Source organism: Anabrus simplex, chromosome 13 (assembly GCF_040414725.1).
Source record: "Anabrus simplex isolate iqAnaSimp1 chromosome 13, ASM4041472v1, whole genome shotgun sequence".
Lineage (NCBI taxonomy): Eukaryota > Metazoa > Arthropoda > Insecta > Orthoptera > Tettigoniidae > Anabrus > Anabrus simplex.
Genome location: NC_090277.1, coordinates 100,798,077 through 100,825,566, shown reverse-complemented (window position 1 = coordinate 100,825,566; position 27,490 = coordinate 100,798,077). Strand labels below are relative to the sequence as shown.

General features: G+C 37.8%; 1 protein-coding gene across 1 annotated transcript; it reads right to left on the bottom strand.

The window, feature by feature from the left end:
* Nucleotides 1-677: 677 nt before the first annotated feature.
* On the bottom strand, nt 678-27,412 carry LOC136884707 (uncharacterized). Its single transcript, XM_067156989.2, has 5 exons — nt 27,222-27,412; nt 25,359-25,482; nt 20,635-20,763; nt 12,209-12,267; nt 678-912 (listed from the first exon to the last, which is right to left on the bottom strand). The coding sequence occupies exons 2-5, from the start codon at nt 25,422-25,424 to the stop codon at nt 861-863; spliced, it is 306 nt and encodes a 101-aa protein (XP_067013090.1). The 5' UTR covers nt 25,425-25,482; nt 27,222-27,412; the 3' UTR covers nt 678-860.
* Between the last annotated feature and the right edge of the window lie 78 nt (nt 27,413-27,490).

The window sequence follows — 27,490 nt, the reverse complement described above, 5'->3', positions numbered from 1 at the left end:
TAGTTTGGTTATGCACGTGATTAGACCATAGGGCCAAGTCATTCACCAATATTACATGTAATAAAACTTTTATGTCAATTATTCATGATTAACGAAATGCACAAAAGCTATTTACACCTTAAAGAATAAAATGAAATATCTGGATGGCTGTCGATTGATTAAGTTTGAGACCATGCGGCTGTGAATGCATGTCTAGATGACATGTCGCCTGATCAAAACTGCCCTGTAGTTGCCAGAAACCAGATGCATTCTGGTCACTCAAACGAGACGCAGACAAAATTTACTAAGAGAACAAAACATTCTCCCCTCTGTTGACTGCACTCAATCAAGACAAAATACAGTTTCAATGAAAATAACACTAACATAAAAACATGAAAATGTCATCAGAATACAAATACATCAAAAATGTTGCACTTAAATGAAATTCAATCACTAATTACTTAATATACATAAAGTGAAACAAAACTGTACACTGGTGAGCAGGTTGATGCATTCACTTTTATTCACACCTGCACAATGAAAGTTTTTGAATTGTTCATCTTGTTAAATGACTGAACAAAATACAAAAGGAACTTTGTATACCAATCAGCTCACTGACACTGTAAGGAATCATACTGCCATTTTTAAAAAACACTACTTGATGGGAAGGGGACACAATTTCACTATTGGTCTCTTGAAATTTCCATAAACAGTTTTTATGGTGACTGCTCGCACAAGTCCATCGGAACCTGGGTGAAGTTCCTCAGCCACATCTAGTCTCCACTGAAGCAGGGGTAAATTGTCCTCCTTGATAATTATCACTGCTCCAAGTTGTATACTGGGTTGCTGGGAGGCCCACTTTGGCTTGTTTTGTAGTTGGGTTAAGTATTTCTTATGCCATCTGGTCCAAAAGTGTTGCACCATGTGCTGCAACTGTTTCCATGCTGAAAGTTTATTGCTAGGTACAAGAGTCAGGTAGGATTCAGGAATGGAATTTAAACTATTTCTGGTAAGAAAATTACCTGGAGTTAAGGACTGAGGGTCAGCAGGATCTGAAGATAGGACTGTAAGTGGACAAGAATGTAAACAGGCTTCAATTTGTGTGAGCACAGTACAAAGCTCTTCAAATATTAACAATGAGTTTCCAACAACTCGCTCCAAATGATATTTGACTGACTTGATGCCAGCTTCCCATAATCCTCCAAAATGGGGTGAACAAGGTGGAATCTAGTGCCAGTTGATATCCTTGTTTGCCAGATTGCTTACAACATCCTCTTGATTCTGTTATGATGCCATGAATTGGTGAAGATCTTTTAATTCTCTATCAGCTCCAATAAATGTATTAGCATTGTCACTGTAGATATCTGTGGGATTTCCTCATCTAGCTACGAAATTAAAAGAAATAAGTTTCATAATGATAGATCCGTATTGAACTGTGATTACAATAGAGTAAAATAATATATTATTGGTCCACCTTTTCAATACAAAATGAAAATTACATAGGGACTAGTTTCGACCTAGTAATAGGTCATCATCAGCCTGAAGTAAATTAAAGCGTAAATATCGAAGAAAACATAAACAATGTAAACACAAGTACAGTCTTTTTAAAGGTACATACCATGTGGGAAGTTGAGTAGAGATATATTAAAAATAATAACTCTTCCAATTGAGGAAGCCTCCTCGCGCAACAATTGCCTTGTTCCAAAAAATGAAGAGCCTTTCCAACATCCATGTATTTTGACGTCTTTCAATACCTTATAAAATACGACGTAATCTTCTTCGAATATACAACAGCTAAGAAGAAGCCAGCATTCAACCTACTATTCTTCTTTATTACATCATTTAGTGCACAGTGGTCTTTTATAATATACGGCGCACCGAACTTTACATAACATCCGCTCAGTGCTTCGTCAATTGGAAGAGTTATTATTTTTAATATATCTCTACTCAACTTCCCACATGGTATGTACCTTTAAAAAGACTGTACTTGTGTTTACATTGTTTATGTTTTCTTCGATATTTACGCTTTAATTTACTTCAGGCTGATGATGACCTATTACTAGGTCGAAACTAGTCCCTATGTAATTTTCATTTTGTATTGAAAAGGTGGAACAATAATATACTATTTTACTCTATTGTAGCTACGAAATGGCGAAGTGCGGCTAAAAAGGCATCTGTGGTAAGACTGTCGACTACTTCCAAATATACAGCCTTCGTTGTGAAGCAAACAAATAGTGTGATGTATGCCTTGATACGGACATTGCTTCTCTTGTTACTTGGGCGAAGTAGAATTGGACCACCATAATCAATGCCACAAACACTGAATGGACGTGCTGGTTGAACTCTATGCTCAGGATAGTTAGCCATGAGTTGATGACTAGTTACGCCTTTCAATTTGAAACATGTTATGCATTTGTGTAGTTGCTGCCTGGCTATGTTTCTGCAATTCAGAATCCTATAATGTTGATCAAGGGTTGCTAACAACAATTCTGGTCCCACATGAGCCTGTTGTAAGTGTTTGTGTTTGACAATTACAGTTGTCAGGTGATGTTTAGATGGTAATAAAATTTGGTGTTTTGTTGAGAATGGGAGTGACATGTTCTTCAATCTACCACCATCTCTAAGTACATGACATTAATGATGACTGAATTTCTTGAACTGACAAGGGTCCCATTCACTTATTGTTCGGCTGTTTGGAGTTGGAAGGGATCTGTTGCAATATGCCAAAACTCTGTAGTTTTGTCAGTGAAGAAAACCTTTTGATGATGTCATTGCCTTTAGTGACAAGTAATGTTGCTACTGTTCGCTGTTCCAATGTGGTGTAACAAATTTCATCGATGACTAGGGGCTGTGGCAGGTTGAGCTGAGGCGCTGACAACCATGATGGACCTGACCACCATAGTGTGGACTGTTGTAACTCTTGAACTTCAACTCCTCGAGAAATTAAATATGCAGGGTTTTGATGAGATGAAACATGATGCCAATCTTTCACATCAGTTAACTACTGAATTTCTGCCACTCAGTTGGTTACAAATGTTTTCCAACATGACAAAGGAGAAGCCAACCATGATAAAACAATGGTAGAATCTGTCCACAAATGAGCTTCATTCATTTCAAGATTTAACCCTTACAGGACAAGCTCACGATATATCGTCAGTGAAAATCCTTGCAAGAAAGACACAGCCGATATATCGTCAATGGCAACACTGGCTAAAAGGACCAGCTAACGATATTTTGTCAATGGAATAAAAGGATATTATGACGCTATATTAAGTGTCTTGAAGATCTTTTGGGACTGTTAGAATAAAGTTTGATTGAGTATGTGAGTCAAAGCACGAAATAAATACCAACAAGTACAGTGGAGCATATCTAATGCAGAGCACACCCTTGCACTCGCAGGCCCGCGCTACCCTTATCGCCGAGCTGTGCAGTCTGCTGTTGCCATTTCAACATAGACCACATGTTGCAGCAAGTAACATAGTGCACTCTTTTCAATTTTATTGTTTGTTTGCTTCCTTATTTACGGTATCTCCTTTCCAGAAATCTGATAAGTCTAACAAGCCATCGTCAGAGTTCTTGTCGAGTTCTGCCTACAATTCGCAACTTGTCATACGTTTACGAGGAACAGTCATTATTTACAAAGGTGATGGCTGTATCACTCGAAATGGAAAACAACACTCAAAATAATTATCCACTTGGAAAGAAGATACCATAAATAAGCAAACAAACAAACAAACAAATAATAAAACTGAGAAGAGTGCAAGAGGTTACTTGCCACCTAATGTCATTAGATTATTATTATTATTATTATTATTATTATTATTATTATTATTATTATTATTGATTTAAGCCCACTAAAGAGCGCTGATGACTAGTTCTTCCTCGATGCTCTTCTTCGTTCCCAATATCTATTGAGCCCTGCTGATAATTTCTCCTTTCTCTCCTGTGAAACGGGCTTCCGATTTCTAGGAACTCTAGGTGGTGGGGTCCAAGACTGTACCATAGCACAAAATTTGGAACGATCTTCTATATCAATGTCTGAAATCCCAGCCGAATCCAAGTCCCTCTGTACTTCATTAAGCCACGAGCTACCAGTCTTGTAGCTTTTAACCAAAGAAAAGATCTTCTTGGTAAGCCTGTTGCTGTCCATTATTATTATTATTATTATTATTATTATTATTATTATTATTATTATTATTATTATTAATCTTTAACCTTTATAGGACCTGCTGAAGAACTGTGTGTACCAAGTGCCAAGAAAGATGCCATGGTGTGTGCATTTTGAAACATATTTGTAAATAAGTTGTTGTAAGTGTAGAAAACAACTGGAAACATTTTAAAACATTATTGGGTCCATTTCAGTGTGTTATATTGTAGGTGTGTGTTGGTGTTAGAGGTCCTGGCTTTGTATCTACCAAGTGTAGGCAAGCAATGTGTGCTTCCTGCTGTGATGTTTGTTAAGACTTCAGATCAAGTTGACAATAACAATATTTTGTTAATTAATTTCAATACAAACTCAAATAAAATTTGTGATAATACGGAGAAAAAAGTATGGATTGTAAATAATACATTTGCCTTAGGTAGATTTTGCTTAGTTTAGAAGCTACATATACTTCATTTCTATATTTAAAAAATATTTTTTAGCATATATATAAAATATTGTTTACTTTGAAATATTAATTTTGTTCAAATTGCCTTCATTTACATCTCATAAGATTCTCAAGATTTTGAAAAAAGAATTGTGAAGAAAACTTTATTACAGACCAAGTTACAGTTCCCTGAATGGAGATATGAAAAATATGCCTCGAACACCTTGGTCTTTTTTGCCATACCACATGCTAAGCAGCTGGTTTTCTTAGGTACACCCTCCTTGAATATACCCAGTCCTAAAAGGGTTCTCATTGCCATAAGACCTATTTGTGTCGGTGCGACGTAAAACAACTAGCAAACAAAAAAGGGGAGGTTCAAATTGGAATGGATTTTAGAAGTAATCAAACCACCCATGCAGCTACAAACAATTAAAGACAAGGAGTGTAACCCATTTGACTGGAGCCACTCTGGATTTTGAGCACAACTTGACACTACTTTTTCCTTGCTGATTGACAGATCGAAGGTAGATGCAAGCTCTGCATGCTGTTTGAGAGGCATCTGAGAAACCATGCCCTTGAATGTTACAACACACAACTGCTCCTGAAAACAAGTCAATCCACCTGAATGTTTTCAATGTGTGTCAAATGGTTCTGAAACACCTTCCATTTTGCAGATAAGTCTTCAGGTAATGTTTGATCCCAATCAAGTTTGTGTAACCACAATTTCTGGAGAAACATTTTGTAGGTTATTACTAATGGTCTGATGAGTCCTAATGGATCAAAAATTGAAGCTACTGTTGATGTAGTGGTGTGTTTAGTAATGTTACTATTCCCTGGAGTGTGTTTGATTCTGTTTGCTACTAAGAATTTGTCTGACGTAGGACGCCATGACAATCCTAAAGCTTGTATAGTGTCCTCATTATCGAACAGGAAAGGTAAGTTAATTTCTCTGTCTTCAGGTGGAACAGCAGCAAGTATAGCTTGATGATTTGAGCACCATTTCCTGATGGGAAAACCACCTTTGTTGAGTAAGGCTATGAGTTCACTTTGCAATTGTAATGCTTCGGCGATGTTGGACACACCACGCAGGTCATCGTCAACATAAAAATCCCTTTGTAAAACCGTTGATGCCAATGGAAATGAAGTTGCGTCATCTTCTGCCAATTGTTTGAGGCACTGTGTTGTCAAATATAAAGCTGAAGCTGTGCCATATGTGACAGTCAATAGTTTGTAAGTCTTGATAACTGTTTCTGGTGATTCCCTCCAAAGAATTCTTTGCAACCGCTTGTCATTTTCATGAACCCAAACTCCTCTGTCCATTTTTGTGATATCTCCAGTAAATGCAATGTTGTGTGTCCTCAACCACAACACAATGGAATAAAGGTCTTGTTGTATAGTAGGCCCTACTAACAATGTATCATTAAGTTACACTCCAACAGTGGTTCTGGCTGATGCGTCAAAAATGATGTATTTGTGCTTTGTTTAAACACTGCATGGTGTGGCAAGTAATAATGTCCAGAATCATCTGTTACAAGTATGCCTACATTCTTCATGTGAGATAACTGTTCGTACTTGGAAATGAAGTTCGCATTCTGTTCATGCAATACTGGATTTTTCTTGAATTTTCCTTCCAGTCGCTGAAATCTTTATTGCCATATCATGAGAATTGCCCAAGGGTGAGAGAGTTTCTTTACAAGGTAACCTAACAATGAATCTTCCTTCAGGAGTGCATGTGGTGTTATCCTTAAAGTGATGTAAACACAGTTGTTCTTCCTGAGTTTTAGGTTTGGTGTGCAAGTCTTCTATTTCCCAAAATTTACCAAGTTGCATGTGAAGTTGATCTTCCTTTTTGACAAGAGAAGTGACTGTGTTGCATACGGGATGGCTGTTTGACTGAGGGCATTTGCGAGAAATTATCCAACCCAGATGAGAGTCCTGCAATACCGGGTAATCACCTGCATGTTTTTCTCATCTGCCTTTAAAATGTTAAAGTAACAGCTCTGCACCAATGATTAAATCTACCTTGCCTGGACTGTAGAACTTAGGATCTGTTAGTGTGATGTCACTAGGTAGGTTCCAAACCAAACCAAACCAAACCAAACCCCACGGCACTACAGCCCTTGAAGGGCCTTGGCCTACCAAGCAACCGCTGCTCAGCCCGAAGGCCTGCAGATTATGAGGTGTCGTGTGGTCAGCACGACGAATCCTCTAGGCCGTTATTCTTGGCTTTCTAGACCGGGGCCGCTACCTCACCATCAGATAGCTCCTCAATTCTAATCATGTAGGCTGAGTGAACCTCGAACCAGACTTCAGGTCCAGGTAAAAATCCCTGACCTGTCCAGGAATCAAACCTGGGACCTCCGGGTAAGAGGCAGGCATGCTACCCCTATACCACGGGGCCGGCCTAGGTAGGTTCCACGATTTGCAATCTAACTCCATGGAAGGCATTTGTCCTGCGATGGCAGGAACCACTAAATAATTTATGTTAGTGTTAAAAACTGATGCTGTGCACTGGAGGTGAATATCCACACTGGGTTTCAGAGTTTATGAAGAATTGTTAATGCGTACAATAGAAGTAGTGTCTTCTTTACATTTTAAATTTAGTCTGTTGACAGTGTCTGTAGTGATGAGATGAGTTTGACTCCCGCTGTCCAAGAGTCCTCAAACCTTACGAAATTTACCACTGTGATCCTTGATTTTGACAATAACTGTGGATAAAAACACATATGGTTTTTTCGATTACATGGATGTTCATTCTTGGCAGCTGTGTGAATGCTAGCAAATACCACCTTGTTGTTAGAAGCTGTTTTGTTTGTTATACTAGACGTGTGATTTTCAAGATGTAGTAATGTGTTGTGGGCCTTGTTGCATTTGCGACAGTGACTGGATGTACACTCTGACTTTTTTGTGATGATTTAAGACAATTTAAACAGAGTTTGTTGTTACAAGCATATTGAATGCGATTTGACACTGTTAACTTGAGAAATGCTTCACATGCAAAAAATCCTGGTGCATGACCTTGTTTACAATAAGAGCACTGATTATTAATGCATGCAATATGTGTATAGGACAACAGTTTTTTCTTGTGCGAGCTTTCTATACTACCACGCACCTTGACTTGGCTGACAGACGTTTGCATGCTTTCAAGGACTTGGCAGTGATGTTCACTATAAGATGTTAATTGTTTGAGGGAGGAATTTTTCTTAGTGTCTGCTTCTACTACCCAGTCCCTCCTGGTTTCATAATCAAGATGATCAACAATATGTTGTGACAATATTACTTCTTCAAGAGTATCTAATTTCAGTGCTTTAAGTGCTTTTAAGGCCCGGTTTCACAGTTTGAGTTTAAGCCGAAGCTTTAGTAAGCCACGCATGCCGCTTAAGCAAGGCTTACTCTTTGGTTTAAACACTACGAGTTTCACAGTAGGGGGACCATGTGCTGCTTTATTAAGCAGAACATCTCCGAAGTTGGTAATGCTTGCGCATGCGCAATGATTCAATTCTCATCTTTGTTTACATCCGTAGCCTATGATTGATTGACTTGTAGGTTATACATCGTTTATCAGCCAAGATAATTTAGAAAAATGAACGGAAAATGTGATTCCAATAATAGTAACAAAAATAAAGTTTAAAAAAGGTCACTCGCCCGTCCTGCTGACACGTATTACCACTACAGTCTAAAATGGCCATAACTTCTGAACCATTCATGCAAATAATGTCCTGACAAGGTTATTGTAATCCTTATAAAATACTGGAGGAGGTCAAACAATTTATTTCGATGAGGAATTCGAGGATAATATTGAAATATTTATTTAATTTTAAGGAGTTATATTTTTTTACCGCTGAGTATAGCATAAAATCGCTTCTAGAGGGCAAACGGTTGGAAATAGGTATATACCATCGCGGACTTTTTTGTAAAGGTTTATATGCTCTACAATTCACACACTTACACTCGGGGTCTATCGTTGATGGTTCACGCAGCGTAAGCCAAGAAAGCAAGTGACCGACCGACATTTTTGTCTCTTGAGCCTCGAAATATATTCAGAAATATAAGTTATTTAATGTTAATGTTATTGGTTTTACGTCCCACTAACTATGAATTTGAGCACCTTCACCACAGGACTGAGACAGGATCGAACCTGCCAAGTTGGGCTATAAGAGGGCCAGCGCTCTACCATTTGAACTGAACCCTTAGCTTAAACCTCAGTTTCATACAGCTTAAGGCAGTCACGGATAAGCTCAGCTTACCACTTGCACTCCCGACTGTGAAACTCGTCCAGAGTTTAAGCTCCCGCTTAAGCCCGATCCAAGGCTTAAGCGTATACTGTGAAACCGGGCCTAAGTAGCTTGAGAATGTGCCAATAAATTGCCCGAGATCTTCAGCGGTTTCATTCTCCACTGTTCCAATGATTAAGATTTCTCTAACATGCTTTTTCAGTATTACTCCTTTATTCGTCACAAATCTTGTATTCACTGTTTCATTCCTACAGTTTCTTATAATTACAAATAATCCCAACTCTTCTCCTTTTCTTCGGCTACTACTTTTTTTTTTTTTGCAAGCACTTCGCTTCCATGTATTAGGCTTTACTCTCTTCAGTCTATGTTTTCCATTCCTTTCAAGAATATTTTTTTTAATTTTTTGCTCTATTATTCTACCACGTTATCTCTTTCTCTCTTACCTTTCCTGGTGTTCTGCCACTGGTTTTCTCTGCACACCTTACAAATGCACACTTAAAATTATTTCATTCCTGTTCAACATACTAACATCCGTCCTTGATATCTGTTTTTTGTCATTCTTTCATGAACTCTTCCTGAGCATCCTTTTTCTTCAATGTCCAGACCCTAATCTTTCTCTTTTTTCTTGTAATTTTGCGACCTTCCTACGTTCATTTTTGCTACCATTGTTTTAGGGTCACCACCAAATGCTCTCTCAGGCATAACTGTAAAATCCAAATGATCTTTCCGAAGTCCTTTTTCCACTTATATGTAATCAATCAGTGTTTTCATTCCTCTGTCTACCCATTAACACCTGGTAATCCTCTGGCTATTCTTCTCCCTCAACCATGAGTTTCCTATTATTAGTTGGTTCGTCTAGCAGAAATCCATTAACATATCCCCTTTCATATTGTTGTTGCCATATCAATATGGCCCCAGAATCTCTTATCTTCTCAGTCTCTCTCTTCCCACTTGTGTTTTCATAACTCCCATTATAATGACTTCCTTGTCTTCTATGTATTGTATGTCTGTATTCTCTTCCTTATTCCAGTTTGTATGCCTTTGCTGGCAAGATGTAGTGTTTACAGCGCGCTATGTCTTCTGGTATGGGCTAGAATAAAATTGTTACTTTCACTGACCTGTCTCAGGCTCTTCCTTGGCTTTGACAATATGAAAGTGGCTGAGGTATGAGTGATGCTAATAATGCCATTCCTTATGCAGCCAGTCCCTGCTATGAATGGTGTGAAAATGTCGCTCATAGGGTCGGTTGGTGCAGGCAGACTGATGTGCAATAGTAACTTCCGGCTCGGTGAGGAAAGCAACGGGAAACTACCTCACTCATTTCCCTAGTACGCCTCTTCGGTGACACCGAGGCTATCTATGACAGCTAATGGTGAACCTGTTGAGGATCCAACCAGCCTTCGGGCTGAATACCCAACATACATATATACATGCATACATACATACATACATACATACATACATACATACATACACATTCCATTTTGTGAAGCATATACTTGGAACAGATCTTGTGTTCCTGTCTGAAAATGTATCCTTCCTATGATAATTCTCCCACTGGCCTTCTTTTCGTCCTCCACATATTCCAGTGCATCATTTCTTATGATCATTACTACTCCATTTAGTACATCTTGTCCTCCACTGTAAAACAGCCTGCACCCTTCCTTCAGTTTTCTTTCCCCTCCTCCTCTCCATTTTAATTCAGTAAGACAAAGGATGGCTATGTCCTCCTCTTTCATGAACTCTATCAGCTTTTCTGTCTTGTCTGTCATGGTTATGATTTTCACAGTCCCAATTTGAATACACTGTGATACAGGTCACCCACATCTCGCAGCTCCCTCATTAGCTGAAGAAAGAAGCATCGCCTTCACTAGATGCACTAGCATATTCCGAGGCTGCACCATATTTGCACTCAAAGGCATTTTATAGCTGCTGCCAGTGGGTGATAAGGCTACTCCTAACATGGAGTACAGAGGCCCTCTACAACTGCCACTAACCTAGGGATAGATGCTGCTTCAAGGGTTTCAGTGTCATTTCCTACAATGAGGGAACTATCACCCCACCTAAGAGAACTTATTGGACTAAAGCCACTGGTCCTTTGAAGGGGTTAAGTTATTTTTCACCCCCTGACACTCGGCAGATGCCTGTACGGTTTACTCTATTACTACAGCGGACTGAACCAGCCGGACTATAGGAAGTTGGAACATTCTTGTAGAATGAAGAGACACAACTCTCCCTGTCAATCAGATAGATTGCAACCAGCCTCAGTTGTCGAACACAAAAAACAACTGAAAGCTCTTAGTGTGTATCATGCAGTGGGTTATCATTATCACTCATTTTGAAGTTATTGCAATATAGGTGTAATAAGCTAATCGATTTTTATTTTAGTGGTAAGTTTTAACAATGGAGTGCACCTCTAGTAAGTATACAACTGACAGCAAGTGATTGCCTGCTTTATTTTAAGAAGCTCTGTACTTTTGCTCCTCATAATCACATCAATTTCAGAAAGAAAAAAAAACAGCATTCTTGTAAGTTTTTCTTCCATTTCTGGCACTGATACTCACAAGTGATTCTAGACCAGAATGCTCAATGGTGTTCAAAAGTTTTAACTTACATTTTCTTACATAATAGGAATCAGCTGAGGGATGTTCCAACATTAAACACTTTTATTAAATGAAGACCGGTTTTGACTCACTTGGAATCAAGTGAATGGTGGAACATCTCTCGACTGATTCCAATTATATACTGTAAGTCGAGTGTCAACAAGGAAATGAAAGTTATAAATTATGATTATATTTTCCTTTTTTTTTTTTTTTTTGCTAGGGGCTTTACGTCGCACCGACACAGATAGGTCTTATGGCGACGATATTTTCCTTTTTGGGTAGTTTATAAATGTATTCAAAAATTAGTTTTGGCAGACTGCTATTCTAACATAACTGTTATACATTTCCATAATGTACATGCAAGACTGCCACTATTGTTATTTTTTGATGGGAGCAGAATTTTTCATCAGCTTGTAGCCAAAGACCAGAGTAAAATGTAGCTTTCACCAGTGTCATAAATCTTTTATGGCTGTGAGAGTATAGAACCCGCTGAAGTACGAATGGTGCTCAGTATTGACATTCAGAGCACAAATAGTGTGTCCAGATGTTATATAAGGTGCTATTCATAATGCCGGTCCTGCTGCAATAGCAATTTCTCTACCAGTGAGGAAAGCAATGGCAAACAACCCCACTCTCATCATGCCTAGTAAGCTTCATTATGTTACCATCAGTTTTTATGGTTTCTCTACAAATGCATAATCTTTGGTAGTGCTATTTGAGGATCGAACCAGCATCTGGGTTGTTGGCTTACCAAATAGACAGAAAAACAAAGAATACATTTTATTTACAGAGATTCACTTACTCATGTACTGTGTCCTCCAGAGGGTCAAATCCATCATCCTGTGTTTCTTTCTTCACATCCTGTGAGAAAAAATTATTTATTATATTGACTTAACTTATGAACTGTCTACCAGAGCACTGCATACTCCAGCATGCGTTTCTTACTTCACATCCTGTGGGGGAAATGATTACATGTCATTAGGGCTCGGAAGTTGAGGAAAAATCTTTATTTTCACGAGTGTCCAAAGTTGAGGCCCAACATTATATATATATATATATATTCATTCTGGATCATTATAGGCCAGAAAACACACACCCCATGCACTACAACCTTGAATAGCCTTGGCTTACCAAGCAACCGCTGATTACAAAGACTTAATAACAATAAAAAATCTTCCACCTTTTTGATACTTATATTTGCATTTTAGCAAATCAATCATATAGAGTAAATGTTTCGTTCCTTTTTAGAACATCTTCAGCTGTTTTACATTGCTTAGGTGATTCACTAAGTATTTATATTTTTAAGAACATCCTAAACAGGTACCTTGTTTTTTCTTTAAATACTACATAAATTTAAAATAAATTAAAAACGTGGATGGTTGAATGGGGCAGTGAAATGAGAGGGAAATGAATCTACTTATAGTTAGCCTATTATTAAAAAATATTTCTATTCCTTTGAAAAGATGTAAAAAATGTTTCCAGCACCTTTATCACTAAAATATTCCGCTTGTCTTGTAAGATTAAAAAAATTTGAAAAAATATAACTTTCCTTTGTCTCTGTTCTGAATATTGCCAGGTATTCACTTCATTTACTCCCTCCAAGGTGGCTGCTATTTGTTTTAAATTTACAAAATGTCTCTTGAATTCGGTTAGTTCAGGAACCTTGAAACTGATTGGTGTTTTGATATTAATAAAGGAGCCTCCCCATAATCTGAAATGAAATAAAATGGGGTATTTGCTTTTTAAAAAACATGTCTACACAAGGAAACTTAATATATAAAAGAATGGTTTCATACCTTGTTGTTGTTGTTGTTGTTGTTGTTGTTGTTGTTGTTGTTGTTGTTGTTGTTGTTGTTGTTGTTGTTGTTGTTGTTGTTGTTGTTGTTGTTGTTGTTGTTGTTGTTGTTGTTGTTGTTGTTGTTAAAAGCCACTCCTACTGTGACCTTGGAGGAGCTATGGCTGAAGCAGCCTTCCGTCTTTTGTAGTAATGGTGTGTTTGTGTATGTTTGCATATATAAAAAAGGTGGAACTTTTTTTATTGTTATTAAGTCTTTGTAAATAGGATTTGATACAGGAAAGGAAGCTGATTTCTTGCAACTACTGATTAGCCGGAAGGCCTGCAGACTACGAGGTGATGTGTGGTCAGCATGACAAATCCTCTTGGGCCAATATTCTTGGCTTCCTAGACCGGGGGCCACTATCTCCCCATCAAATAGTTCTTCAGTTCTAATCATGTAGGCTGAGTGGACCTCGAACCAGCCCTCAGGTCCAAGTAAAAATCGCTGACCTGGCTGGGAATCGAACCCGGGGTCTCTAGGTAAGAGGTAGGCACACCACCCCTACACCACGGAGCCAGCTACACCAGAAAATTGTCTTTTTTTGTCTTTTTGGCATTTTCTGGCTTACTGGTCTTTTTTAAACCTTTTTTAGACCTTAATGGCACTTTTACAAATTCAAATTCTTGAACATTTTTTTCTCTAGTACCTAAATACATATATTTGAACCGTATCTAAAAATAGAGAAAATGAAATCAAAAGACAAAACTAGAGCTTGAAAAACACCAGGGATATTAAATTATGTGCAAGATAAGTGAAATATTGAAACGAGAAAATTTCGATCAGTGTTTTTGAAGAGGAAGATCTTACTTACTTACTTACTTACTTACTTACTTACTTACTTACTTACTTACTTACTTACTTACTTACTTACTTACTTCAGATATGAACCCCTAACACCCACTGATGTAGAGAGAAATTGTCTGAATACTGACGATCCTTTACACTTAAGAACCTGGAGATGATTATTGTGATATACTGCAAAGCCAACTACGGTAAGGTTTCTGAATTTCAATTTCTGTAACCATAGTGTCTGCATAAAAATCAGTCCTCAGTGATAAGAATCGAGGGCTTTGGAAAAGAAGTAGCAATCCAGAAAGGAGTGGGCAAGGTTGCAGTTTGTACCCCCTGCTTTTCAATGTTTACATAGAACAGGCAGTAAAGGAAATCAAAGACGAATTTGGAAAGGGAATCACAATCCAATGAAAGGAAATCAAAACCTTGAGATTTGCCGATGATATTGTTATTTTATCTGAGTGCAGAAGATCTCGAGAAGCTGCTGAATGGTATGGATGAAGTCTTGGGTAAGGAGTACAAGATGAAATTAATTAAGTCCAAAACAAAAGTAATGGAGTGCAGTTGAACAAAGGCAGGTGATGCAGGAAATAGTAAATTAGGAAATGAAGTCTTAAAGGAAGTAGATGAATATTGTTACTTGGGTAGTAAAATAACTAACGATGGCAGAAGTAAGGAGGACATAAAATGCAGATTCACACAAGCAAGGAAGAGCTTTCTTAAGAAAAATTTCCTCACTTCAAACATTGATATAGAAATTAGAAAGATGTTTTTGAAGACTTTCGTGTGGAGCATGGCATTGTATGGAAGTGAAACATGGACGATAACAAGCTCAAAGAGAAAGAGAATAGAAGCTTTTGAAATGTGGTGTTACAGAAGAATGCTGAAGGTGAGATGGATAGATCGAAACACAAATGAAGAGATACTGAATCAAATTGGCGAAAGGAGATCGATTTGGCTAAATTTGACGAGAAGAAGAGATAGAAAGATAGGACATACCTTAAGACACCCAGGACTTGTTCAGTTGGTTTTTGAAGGAAGTGTAGGTGGTAAGAATGGTAGGGGTAGACCAAGGTTTGAATATGACAAACAGATTAGAGCAGATGTTGGATGCAGTAGTTAAGTAGAAGTGAAAAGGTTAGCACAGGATAGGGTGGCATGGAAGCTGCATCAAACCAGTCTATGGAGTGATGACTCAAACAACACACAACCCTAGTGTAGTTAAGCCAAATATGATTCCATTTATACCAATTTCAATTTCTTTCTCCAGGATGTCCATTGCAGGTTCGCTGAGGTGGAAAAAATTTTTCATTCTAAATTCTGCAATTACTTTTTTAATGAACACAGAATTTTTTTCTTTAAATTATGTTGTTCTAAAATATATGATGTCTGAAATGAGAAATATTTAACTCATATTTTTGAACTGCAAGTTGCATACTACCAGAATTTTGCATTTGAAATATATATATATATATATATATGTATATTTCTTCATTAAATATGTAATTAATACTAAAATACTAAAATTAATACTAAAATTTGGATTGCATTTTTACATTTTTCCACTTTTTAGGTCCTTTTCTGTATATTTTTAGGTCTTTCTTAGGCAATTTATAGGTCGTCATCTTCCGAGCCCTACTTATTATATTGACTTATTCATGTAGTGTATCTACCAGAAAGGTTACATGCTTCATCCTGTGATTTTTTTTTAATTTTCTATTTGCTACCTGTTTTACATCTGACTGACTCCGATAGGGATCATGGCAACAATGCGATTGGACAGAGCTAAGACTGGGAAGGAAATGACCATGGCCTTAATTAAAGTTCTGTTTCCAAGATTTGCCTAGTATGAAAATGCGAAACGACTGAAAAGCTCTTCAGGGATACTGAGAGGGCGAGTTTCAACCCACTATCCCTTGAATATAAACTAACAAGTTACAAGAATCAAACTGCAAAAACAACTCACTCAGTCATGCTGTGTCTCTTTATTTGCATCCTGTGGAAAGAATATTATTTCACCTGTTCATGTAATGATTGTGCCTACCACAGAGTTGCATGTTTCTCCTCCTTAACATCTTGTGAGAAAAACATTATAGCCAAAACTGGTTAGGATGTTTTTGTGCGGACCAAAAAAGATGCAACATGCCAAAATATGAAAAACAACTACGCTGTTAAATTTAAGGTTAGGTTTGAACATAAAAATAATGATGACAAAACAAAGAAGCAACTGTTTATAATTATAATTAATGAAATAAACAAAGAAATAATACTACTCCAAGATAGAAAAGATCTCAGACACCATCCGGAAGAGGAGAGCCATGTTCTTTGGACACATCTACAGAATGGACCCGGGAATACTGACCAACCAGATAGTAAGGTTTTTTGAGACCAGGGAAACTGTGTTATGCTATCATCAGGAAGTGAAGAAGGGCCTGACAGAAACAGGAATACAAGGATCGGAAACAAGCAACAGGGAAATTTACAAGTCGAAAATAAAGAACACAAAGAGTTTACAAGAAAAAGTTAGTTTGCGGACCCCAACACCATGAATGGAAGAGAGAAGAAGGCTGCAGAGTGAAAGAATGAAGGATTACTGGGCGCAGATCAAAGCCCAGAAGAAGCTGAAATTGAATTAACGTTGTCCACAGTTGGCCAAAACGAAAGAAAAAAGGAAAGAGAAAAGAAAGAAAGAAAGAAGAAAGGAAAGAATGAAAGAAAGAAATAAGAAAGGAAAGAGAGAAATAATACATTTTAAGAACACCAACATAGTAAAACTTCAAGGAAAAACATTGTTAGAGACATGAACTAAGTTTGTTGCTTACAATTGTGTTTACCTATCATAGGAATGTCTAACAACTGAGTGATTTGCACACGTTTCATGTGTGGATTAGCATCCACTTTCTCAATAGGCTTTAATTTTTCATCATTTGTAAACTGTCTAGCCCATAACTGAATGTCCTGCAAACCACTATGTGTAAGTACAGTATACCTAATTTATGTACGTTGTTACTAAATTCATTTACGAACATAAAATTAGGTACTAACACGTTGGGTGTATACATACGTACAGTAGGCCTAATTTACGTACGTTGTTACACAATGCAATTATGAACGTGAAATTAAGCACCAACATGTCACACCAGCTACTGTTCCATGATACAAACAAATACACGGCCACATTAAAGACCGATTTTAGACTGATGCTCCCTGCAGCTGTAGACCGACATGCTAACATTGTGAAATTAAGTTCTCTACCAAATCCTAACCCAGATCAGTCGTTGCTGGCGCATCGTGTGCACAACATGGCCAGGGACGCTAATTTAAATGTTTTATGGTAGGAGTTACAAACACATTCAAGTGTTACGTAAATGTGCTATCCACGTTTCTTAACCATGTATTTAATAGGACATGAACTCAGACTTTGGAATAAGGATGTAAAAACCAGGAAACACGCTAGAGAGGGACGTCTTAACAAGTTTTGACTGTATTTGTTACATTCACTTCCTAACACGCTGCACAAATTCATAATGAAACTCGTAAAATTCTGAGGATGGTAACTTACATATAAAAACTGCTGGAGACTGAGGTCACCACCACAAAATCCTAAGGTACTATGGCATGTATCCACATGGGGTTAAAGATGTTTATCCTTACTTCAACACTGCTGTAAAAGGAGATGCAACCAGGCTAAGATTGTGAGGAATAACAAAATGTATCCTCTTCGTTTTATCATCTGTTTGCATCAACTTCAACATTGCTGCAAATACTGCGGTCACTGGTCGAAGACTCTGAGGACATGTATCCTCATTGTACTATCATCTGTTTGTGCTGTAAACCAGAAACTGAGCAAACTGGGTGATGTTCCTTATGGTCTTCATAAACTTCCACAACATAATCTGTAAGTTAACTGGACATTTTATTTTCAGTACTGTAAATTATAAATATTTCTAGACTGTTGTTGGAGAAACACATCTCACTTCCTGCTTTTACTGTGGTTATATCTAATGGATGGCAGTATCCTATGTGTTGTTTCTACAGGCAAAGGCATGTAGTTCCTAATTATGTTTTTGGAAAACACATACTTCCACTCATTTCAATTCAATAAATTTTAAACTTCATGACCACATCTCGCCATCTGCATATAATTACAATTCCAGAAACTATGTCCCAAAAATTCTGCTATTCTGATGACACTGTCATAGTTGTACAAACAAAAAAACAATTTTCAATATAAGGAACAAACCTTGATGCAGGTAACTGATTTCCATGCCAGTAACAAGTAAGCAAACCAAGAACTATTATATGTTAGGGCAAAAGATCAAAACTTAACACATATCCTAAATATCTCAGAGTAACTCTTGATCATGCTCTGCCATTCAAAAAGTCCTTAACCACTTCATATCATATGATGGATGAGCTATGGTCGCATTCAAAACCTCCGTCGGCAGCCCTTAAGATTGGTAAGACATAAGTAAAAATACGCTATCACACACAAGAATATTTAAATTGAATGCAAGCTGACAGCTACTTGCCCCAAAGTGCGCATCGACTTGCTCGGTGGCACCAGCAGCAGAAGTGAATTTGTAAATAATTATCACCTGGAACTTGTCAACAATGGACATGACTGAGAAAATTATAATGACCCTGAAAAAATTCCTTATTCATCCACCTAAATATGAAGAGAAAATGATAATGATGATGCCTGTTGTTTAAAGGGGCCTAACATCTAGGTCATCGGCCCCTAATGTTATGAAATGAGACAAAATGTAATGACAAACTGAAAGTCCAAAATCCTCCATTGACCAGAATTTAAAACGTGAGGACAAAGAATGAATGGATGGATATGAATTTAATACAATCAGTGGATCTGACCTGCAGTGTCTCACATTCACAGAAACTGGCGTAAAACAATAGCATTACTGACCAAGGGACTAGTTCTACAGCATAATACTGAATCGATGATGCTTGAAGTCTAAAGGTGTCCAAAATCCAACTCATCAGCCCCTCATAATGGTACTTATCGCTAGGAAAGTAGAACCATGGTATTTGTCATGCACAGTATTAATCAAAAGTAGCATAAACTTGCGGTATTCCAGACGTTATGGTACTTCTCACAAGTAATGATATTCACACATATAACACAGACCTATGGTGTTTTGCACATTGCGGCACCATTTATAGGCAACGCAAACCTATGGTGTTCATCACATAAGTGTACTAACCACAGAGACTCACACTATCTCTTTGTGTTCCTCATATAGTGAGTACTAATCACAGGCAAGCTGGCAACACACTCTGTTTCTACCAATCACAAACCTATTTTGTACCTAACATAGTGGTATTACGCGCAAGTAAAAGCGGCCCATGGTGTTCCCTGCATGGTGGTACTATTTACAAGTAGTATCATGGTTCTAATTTGATCATCACTTGATTGCCCCTTTTAGTCGCCTCTTATGACAGGCAGGGGATACCACGGGTGTATTCTTCATCTGAATTCCCCACCCAAAGGGGGTTGTGTGTTAGGTCCACGAAAGGTATTTTATTCCCTGAAGTCTGCCAGCAAGCTGGCTAGGACCCCCCTATCCGCCACCTGGAATGCGCCATGTGGGAGTTCCACCTCTCTCCCTGCCAATGAAGAGAAAAATAGTAATAATGACATAACTAGCTAAGAGCATACAAGGTCAAAAAGGTCATTACAATAAAGTCAGGACTACATTTATGAGTGGCAGATCTGACTAGGTAATGTGGAAGGACCCAACGAGGATAAGAGGAGGATGACAGAAACAGAGCAATGGATAGAGAAGTATGGGCAGAAGTTATCAAGGAGGATGAGGCTCTCCAAAGAGCTGGAGCACCACTGAGTAGTAACACAAAATATGGAGTTCCAGAAACCAATAACCAGTAAGAAAATCGCGTACAATATGAAGTTATAATCATTTATTACTGTGCAGCTTATGCTGTAACCAACCGCTTGTTGGGGTGTAGCGGTCAGGAAACACACAGTGATATTTTACCTCCTTCTGGCAAACTATCTAATACCTGAAGAGATAGTAAAAGATAAACAATAGCTACATTTACTTCCTCTTGTTGCAAACGTTTAAGACAATCACACAGTGGCAGAACTGAACATTCTCAAACAACAAGGATACCTAAAGCAAAATGGTTTTAAAACATGTTTCTATTAAGAATCATTACTTTTTGAAAGTGTATAATCACTGACAATACTGACATGTTCCAGGAATACACCAACTAGCGCAAAAGACACAGGAAACCTACCAGGTGAGTTACAGCATCAATTTTGTTCTATGCATGCTGATATCAGAAACTCCTCTGGCCTCGGCTCTGGAGAAAGGATGGGCTGACATATTTGCAACAATTTATTTTCATTCTTCTGACATCATTCCAACAGCAAATTGCCACAGAACAGAAATGTCAAAAAGGTAATAATAATAATAATAATAATAATAATAATAATAATAATAATAATAATAATAATAATAATAATAATAATAATTTATGGCCTAAGCTACATTATGTGGATGTACAGATTATTTTGATGAATATAATTTTTTTATTATTACTGCAAAAAATTAATCACCTCAATTTTATTTTCCTCTTTGACTAAGCTTACACCGGCCCCTTCCAGATACTTAACAGCAAAGACATGCTCCGGTTCAAACTTTACCTCAGCTAATTTATCAGGAGCTGGAAGCAGTAGATTTGAAACCTGAAAGAAAAAACAAAAAGTGAATCAAAAGGCGGTTAAAAATATACAACCTTGTACGGCAACTTGGGAAAGCCATCAACTCCATAAAGTAAAGAAACTGAAAATATTAATCTGACAATATTACTTGTAGTAAAAATGTATGTATAAAATACAGTCAAAATTATACATCTATAAAAATTAGACAATTTTTCAATAACTGGGGAAAAAATCAAGCATGTATAAACTGTGCAGCTACTAAGGCAATATACGAGAGCCTGTGTCATGCTGTTTATATCTTCTGCTACTAACCAGATACTGTCGTAACTCCATAACCTTGTCTATCAGATCCTAAACATCACAGATCGGTGGTGATGACATATGCCCACCTTATCTGAGCTTACTAACTTCTAATTTCTTTCAGCATTTATATTATAAATATTACAAATCTGTTACCCTTGGTGCTAGAATTTGTTTAGCTGGTTACATACCTGTACTGGTATTTAATTTTCTGGAAATGCATTGTTATACTGTTGTCTGTCCTTAATGCTAAAACAGTTTATTTTGCATAACTCAAACTGGAATAAAATGCTTTCATCACATTTCCAACATGCAGTACGACTCAGCTCACTTGATATGCACGAGACCATTTTGCATCTTCCAAACCATGCTAATAATATTCAGAAGGCCATGGATTCTCTAAATTCTAAGCACTGCCTGGGAATGGCTAGTTACTTAAATTCTTCTATCAAAACAAGTTATTCTTGGAGTAAATATTATGTCTGAACATTTCTGACATTCTCTACATACCAGCACAACAGCAAATCGTGATGTCAGAGAACATTTCTGACATGTGAGCTTAAAGGGTTAATAAATTATCATAAAAAGTACTGACAAGCTTATATTTCTTAGCTTTCTTTTTTTTTAATGTATGTATTAATCAGCCTGAAATTACATGTGACCACAAGGATCCGGAATTCCAGAACAAATTAACAATTTAATAGCCAAAAACAGTCATGAATAAAGGAAATAAAATACAAATATCAGAGCAGAAATTTGTAATTTGTGGTGCAATGATGTGTTGGCATGAGGTTGAATATGAACTATGCCTCAATGCAGATGAATCCCTTCAGTGTTGTGTGGGTAACAACATGGATGACATGATTCCCACTCTGTCATAGAAAAAACATAGTTGTGCCTCTGGCTATAATCATACGTCCCATGACTTCAAGATTCTGGCAGTGGTATCTGTGGAGATAGCATGACATACACCATAATTCTCCCCTTTGTCAATCTGCACTGGCTGTAACAACTTAATTTTTTTTATTTCTAATCGAAGTCAATTATATCTATTCTATGAGTGCTGCAAATACTGGAAGAAATACCATAAACATCTTCATGCTGGCCAAGTTGGAAAATGCTGTGATGCCTGACATTAATTACAGTTTCATTGTACAAGAAGTGACCTAAGATAGGAGAGAGGGTTTTAAATATCCTTACAAATTTTTATTATTATAATATTTTACCGTTACATTATGGCCCAAAATATACCAAAGTCATACATTTGAATTAATCTGAGTTTCATACAGCAGTAATCAGTACAAATTCAATACTTTAACAAAGTAACACAAGAAATCATCATCATCAACATCATCATATTCTAGATAGGAAACAGCTAAGTCAAGACATCTTTCCATACCTGTACTGCTGATTGGAAAACATTCCTTCTATTACATCTCCTGAAATGGAAAGCATTACATGTCTGATTTTTTTACTTCAGCTACTTGATCTCACAAAGCAGTGGATCTCCATACACTTGTTTTAATATACCCCATAAATACGCATCTGATGGTCAGGTCACGGGAATTTGCCAGAAATGGATCATATGATCAAAAGGAGATGATGTGGCTTTGTAAATATTCATGCAATACATGCGCTCTACACCCAGCTGTGTATACCCTTGCTCCTTCCTACTCGAACCACTGCTCCGTGAAACACAAATTTATTGCCTTACGCCATGCTCTGAGATCACGCACACAGGGTTCCACAATCAGCTAATGGCATGTATACCGGTTCAGAGTAAGATTCCCTTCCTCATCTTCGATGAAGTATGGCTCAATAACAACATCGCTCACTAGTTCAAACCATACAATAATTTTTACATGGTGTACAGAATTTTGAACAAGCTCAATGGGCCATTCAAAACCAAGGAAACATGATGTTTGTTGGTTTGTTTCCATTTTATTTCTTTTTCCTTTTTCTGCTAGTGGCTTTACATTGCACCGACACAGATAGGTCTTACGGCAATGATGAGATAGGAAAGGCCTAGGAGTTGGAAGGAAGCGGCTGTGGCCTTAATTAAGGTACAGCCCCAGCATTTGCCTGGTGTGAAAATGGGAAACCATAGAACACCATCTTCAGGGCTGCCGACAGTGGGATTCGAACCCACTATCTCTCGGATGCAAGCTCAAAGCCGCGCGCCCCTGACCGCACGGCCAACTCGCCCGGGGAAAAAATGTCAATATATGTATTTTCGTACACATTTGCAAGAGAGCAAGTATAGTATTGCACTGCTTGAAACTTAGTCCAGCTCTCTTAGCCTATGGATTAAAAAAACCCATGCGAATTAATAGGAACAATGGAATTTTTTTTTCATTACTTTCCCAATGGTTAGCAGCAGTGTGCCACACATGACTTATTCTTAGTCCCACATTCTCTACATGTTATTTGCACTCTTGTTTAATTTGCTTGGTGATTGTTGTGTATAAAAGCGGTATTTATTTCGAAGTGTGTCACTTTGGAGGATTTTGGAGGCGGTATTAATACGTATTTCTTCAATGGATAAGACTCCCAGAAAGCATAGTGCGATTATAGCATTATCTAAAATAATTCTATGACACAAAGAGAATTAGCTACTAAACTTGGTGTTGGTGTAGGTACTATAAATAGAATCATTCAGTGGTACAAACAAACTGGATCAATTTCACCGAAGAAAATGGGGAACTGTGGCAGGAAAACAAAACTATGCCAATAGATGACCATTTTCTTCTAAGAAGAAGTAAATTAAATCTGAGACTAACTGCTGTGGACTTGGCACATGAACTGGGGGAGAGGGAGTGAATCTGCATGTTTCTAATGTTTGCCGTAAACGTCTGGAAGGAAAGCCTGCAAACCTGTACAGAAACATCTTCTAAGAGGAGAAATGCGCAAGAACCGTCTTCTGTGGGCACGTGGTCATCAGGACTGGACAATGGAACACTAGAAGATGGTTCTTTTCTCTGATGAAAGTCTTTTTCAAGCACAGGGGCACAGGGTTCAATATCTGCGCCGAGCGAATAATGAGGCAACAACTTCACATATAATAAAATTCTTCCGGGCTGTTATGCCGTGGTCCACTCCTCTCGCTTCTGCCAGACGTTTCGACTACTGCTGCGGTAGTCATCTTCTGTGGCGTCGTGTAGATACACTCTCCTGTATCCCGCTGGCGACTGCAGTCACAGAAGATGACTACCGCAGCAGTAGTCGAAACGTCTGGGAGAAGCGAGAGGAGTGGACCACGGCATAACAGCCCGGAAGAATTTTATTATATTGACACTGGCCGTGAAAGCCTTCATACTTTAATAACTTCACATAATTTGCAACAGACCATAAAACACACTGTGCAGATGTTTCAGGGGGTGTTCTACACATGAAGGATTTGGACCCAGAGTACCATTTGAAGAGCCTCCGTGGCTCAGGCGGCAGCACGTCGGCCTCTCACCGCTGGATACCATGGTTCAAATCCCGGTCACTCCATGTGAGATTTGTGCTGGACAAAGCGGAAGTGGGACAGGTTTTTCTCAGGGTACTCCAGTTTTCCCTGTCATACTTCATTCCAGCAACACTCTCCATTCTCATTTCATAGCATCTATCAGTCATTAATAAATCACTTTGGGAGTGGCATGCCCATCATACTAATAGCCTATATTTGCTTCATTCATTACATCACTGACCTGGTCAATGACTGGAAAACAGGTTGTAGGTTTTCATTTTCAGTACCATTTGAAGGGAGGATGAAATCTGACCAGTACATCCAAATACTCCAAAGATGATTTGTTGCCGAACTGCAGAAGAGGTTTCCAGGTGGTGGTGGAAATTTTCAGCAAGACCTGGCTCCTTGCCATACTTCAAAGAAGATTTTTTTAAATTTCAGTGAGAACAACATTTGTGTTTCAGAGTGGCCATGACCCTGACATAAATTCCATAGAAAACTTGTGGGCTATTGGCAAAAGGAGACTCGCAAAACTTGACTGTTCCAACAAAGTATGCATGATAAAGTCTCTAATTAAAGTGTGGTTTCATGATGATGAACTGTAAAATGTGTGCTCAAAGCTTGTGAAATCAATGCCAAAAGACATGAAAGAACTTATAAAATACAAAGGAGGACATATTATCCATTAGAAGATATTTAAGGTTTAGTATTTACAAAAAAGCATAGGGCGTAAGAGTAGATAGCAATATACCCATACTCCTCACAAATAGAGGTATAGATGTGAGTAAAGTTATGTAACTAGCCAAACATTTTTGACTACAAAGGGTAAAATTTTAATAATTACAAAGTTATTAGAAATGATACTTACAGGTGGAGGATTTGCGGTTTCTTCAAGCCAAACTGGTTCCTCTTTGATGTCTATTTCCAAGTCCATTTCACACTGTACATGAAGTATTTAGAAAGGCTTGTACATCACTTCAAATGACCCTGCACTGAAACATGAGCCGGAAGGATGCATTTTATTGTTGTTATTATTGTTCTGGTTAAGAGCCCATACTCTAAACAACATAATTAATGACAATTCTCCAGATCTTCTTAATGTTTAGCATATACTTGATTGGAGTTTATACTTATTAATCACTGGATTAGGCATTTTTTTCCATTACCCACAGAGCATTGGTGTGGGCAACAATGGTCATGGGAGGGCACTGTCTCAAGAAGACCAGAGTACAGCTGCAGATGGGCCACTACGGAGAGGGAAGACCGCCATATTCACCGCATGGCTACAGTGGTTCATAATGCATCTACAGCAGCCATTCGAGCAACAGTTGGCACCTGGGTGACACAGTAAATTGTAACAAATCGATTGCTTGAGGGACATCTCTGAGCCAGATGTCCTGTAGCATTCATGCCACTAGCTCTGAATCACTGCCATCTGCAACTTCAGTGGTGTCAAGCTAGAGCTCACTGGAGGGTGGAGTGGAGATCTGGTGGGTTCTCAGATGAGAGCCGTTTCTGTTTTGGTGCTAGTGATGGCTGTAGGTTGGTAAGGAGGAGGCCAGATGAGCAAATGGGACCAAGTTGCCTGTGGTATAGACACACTGGACCTACACCAACAGCTATAGTCTGATGAGTAATTTCCTTTGACTCTTGTTCTTATCCCAAGAACCATGACAGCGGATTTCTATCTCAGGCTGGCGACTGAAATGGTAGTGATGCCATTCATTCGTAATATTCAAGGAAGTGTTTTCCAACAGGATAACACTCACCCTCATATCACTGTTTTCATCCAACATGCTCTACAGAGAGTCAACCAGTTGCCTTTGCCTATGAGACCACCACACCTTTCGCTCATCGGATGACAAACATGGCGGCATCCAATACCAGCATTAACCGTTGCTGATTTGACTGACCAAGTGCAACAGACATGGAACTCCATCCGATAAAATAAAATATGGCACCTATACGACACAATACATCTTCTTCTTCTTCTGTGAATCTGTCTTGAGACAGGTATCAACTAGACAGCCTCTATGATTCTCTGTCCTGAGCATCTTGCTTCAGTTGTTCATAGCCTCTCCCTTGTTTGACATCTGTTAACATTATTACAAGTGATGAAAATCATTTTTGTCCATATTGAAAGTTTCATAAAGTATATAGGAAAATATTTAATATTTATTTCTACCTATTCAATACAATACAAGATGTTGGCATTAAAGTTAAAACATTTTTCAAATGTGAAACATGTTTCGCCTCTTACTGTGAGGCATCTTCAGTCACTAATCAAAATCTTATTATTTTTTGTTTGGAAATGTAGTCTGACAAAAATTATTCTTATTCTTATTATTATTATTATTATTATTATTATTATTATTATTATTATTATTATTATTATTTGTTGTTGTTGTAAACGACAAATGTTCGAGACACCAACTTTATTGGCAATATGTTACGAGTTGTGGACATAGTATGAAATAAAAGAGACCATTTTTTCTAATGAAGAAAATCTTAGAAAAATAAAACAATTAACGGAATAAAACTGGTTATCCCGATATGTCAGATTCGCATCATACCAAACAAAAGAATATCACCATCACATTACAACAGGAACATCACTTCGAAACTAAATCGGATTAGCGAATAGAGTTTCTAACAAATTTATTGTATAACTATTGTGGTGCTCTTTTTCTGAGAATAGACTCTTTATCACTTATCGGTAAACTTAACTTACCTGGACCGTGGAAGATAGGTTAGAGAACCAGCATAGCACAGCTCCGACAAAGGCTTCATTAGCACGTACTGGAATAATGGAGACTAAAAATAAAATGTAAAAAAAATATATATATATTTTGGTGCCTGTTTGCAAGCAACCACTAACCAGTAGGTTACCAAAAATATCCCGTTACAGGCCGATTGCTTTAAGTTGCACGTGCGCGACACAAGAAAATTAATTTATTTCCTGCCACTTTCACTTTCTGCTGAACACACACTTCAAAAGGA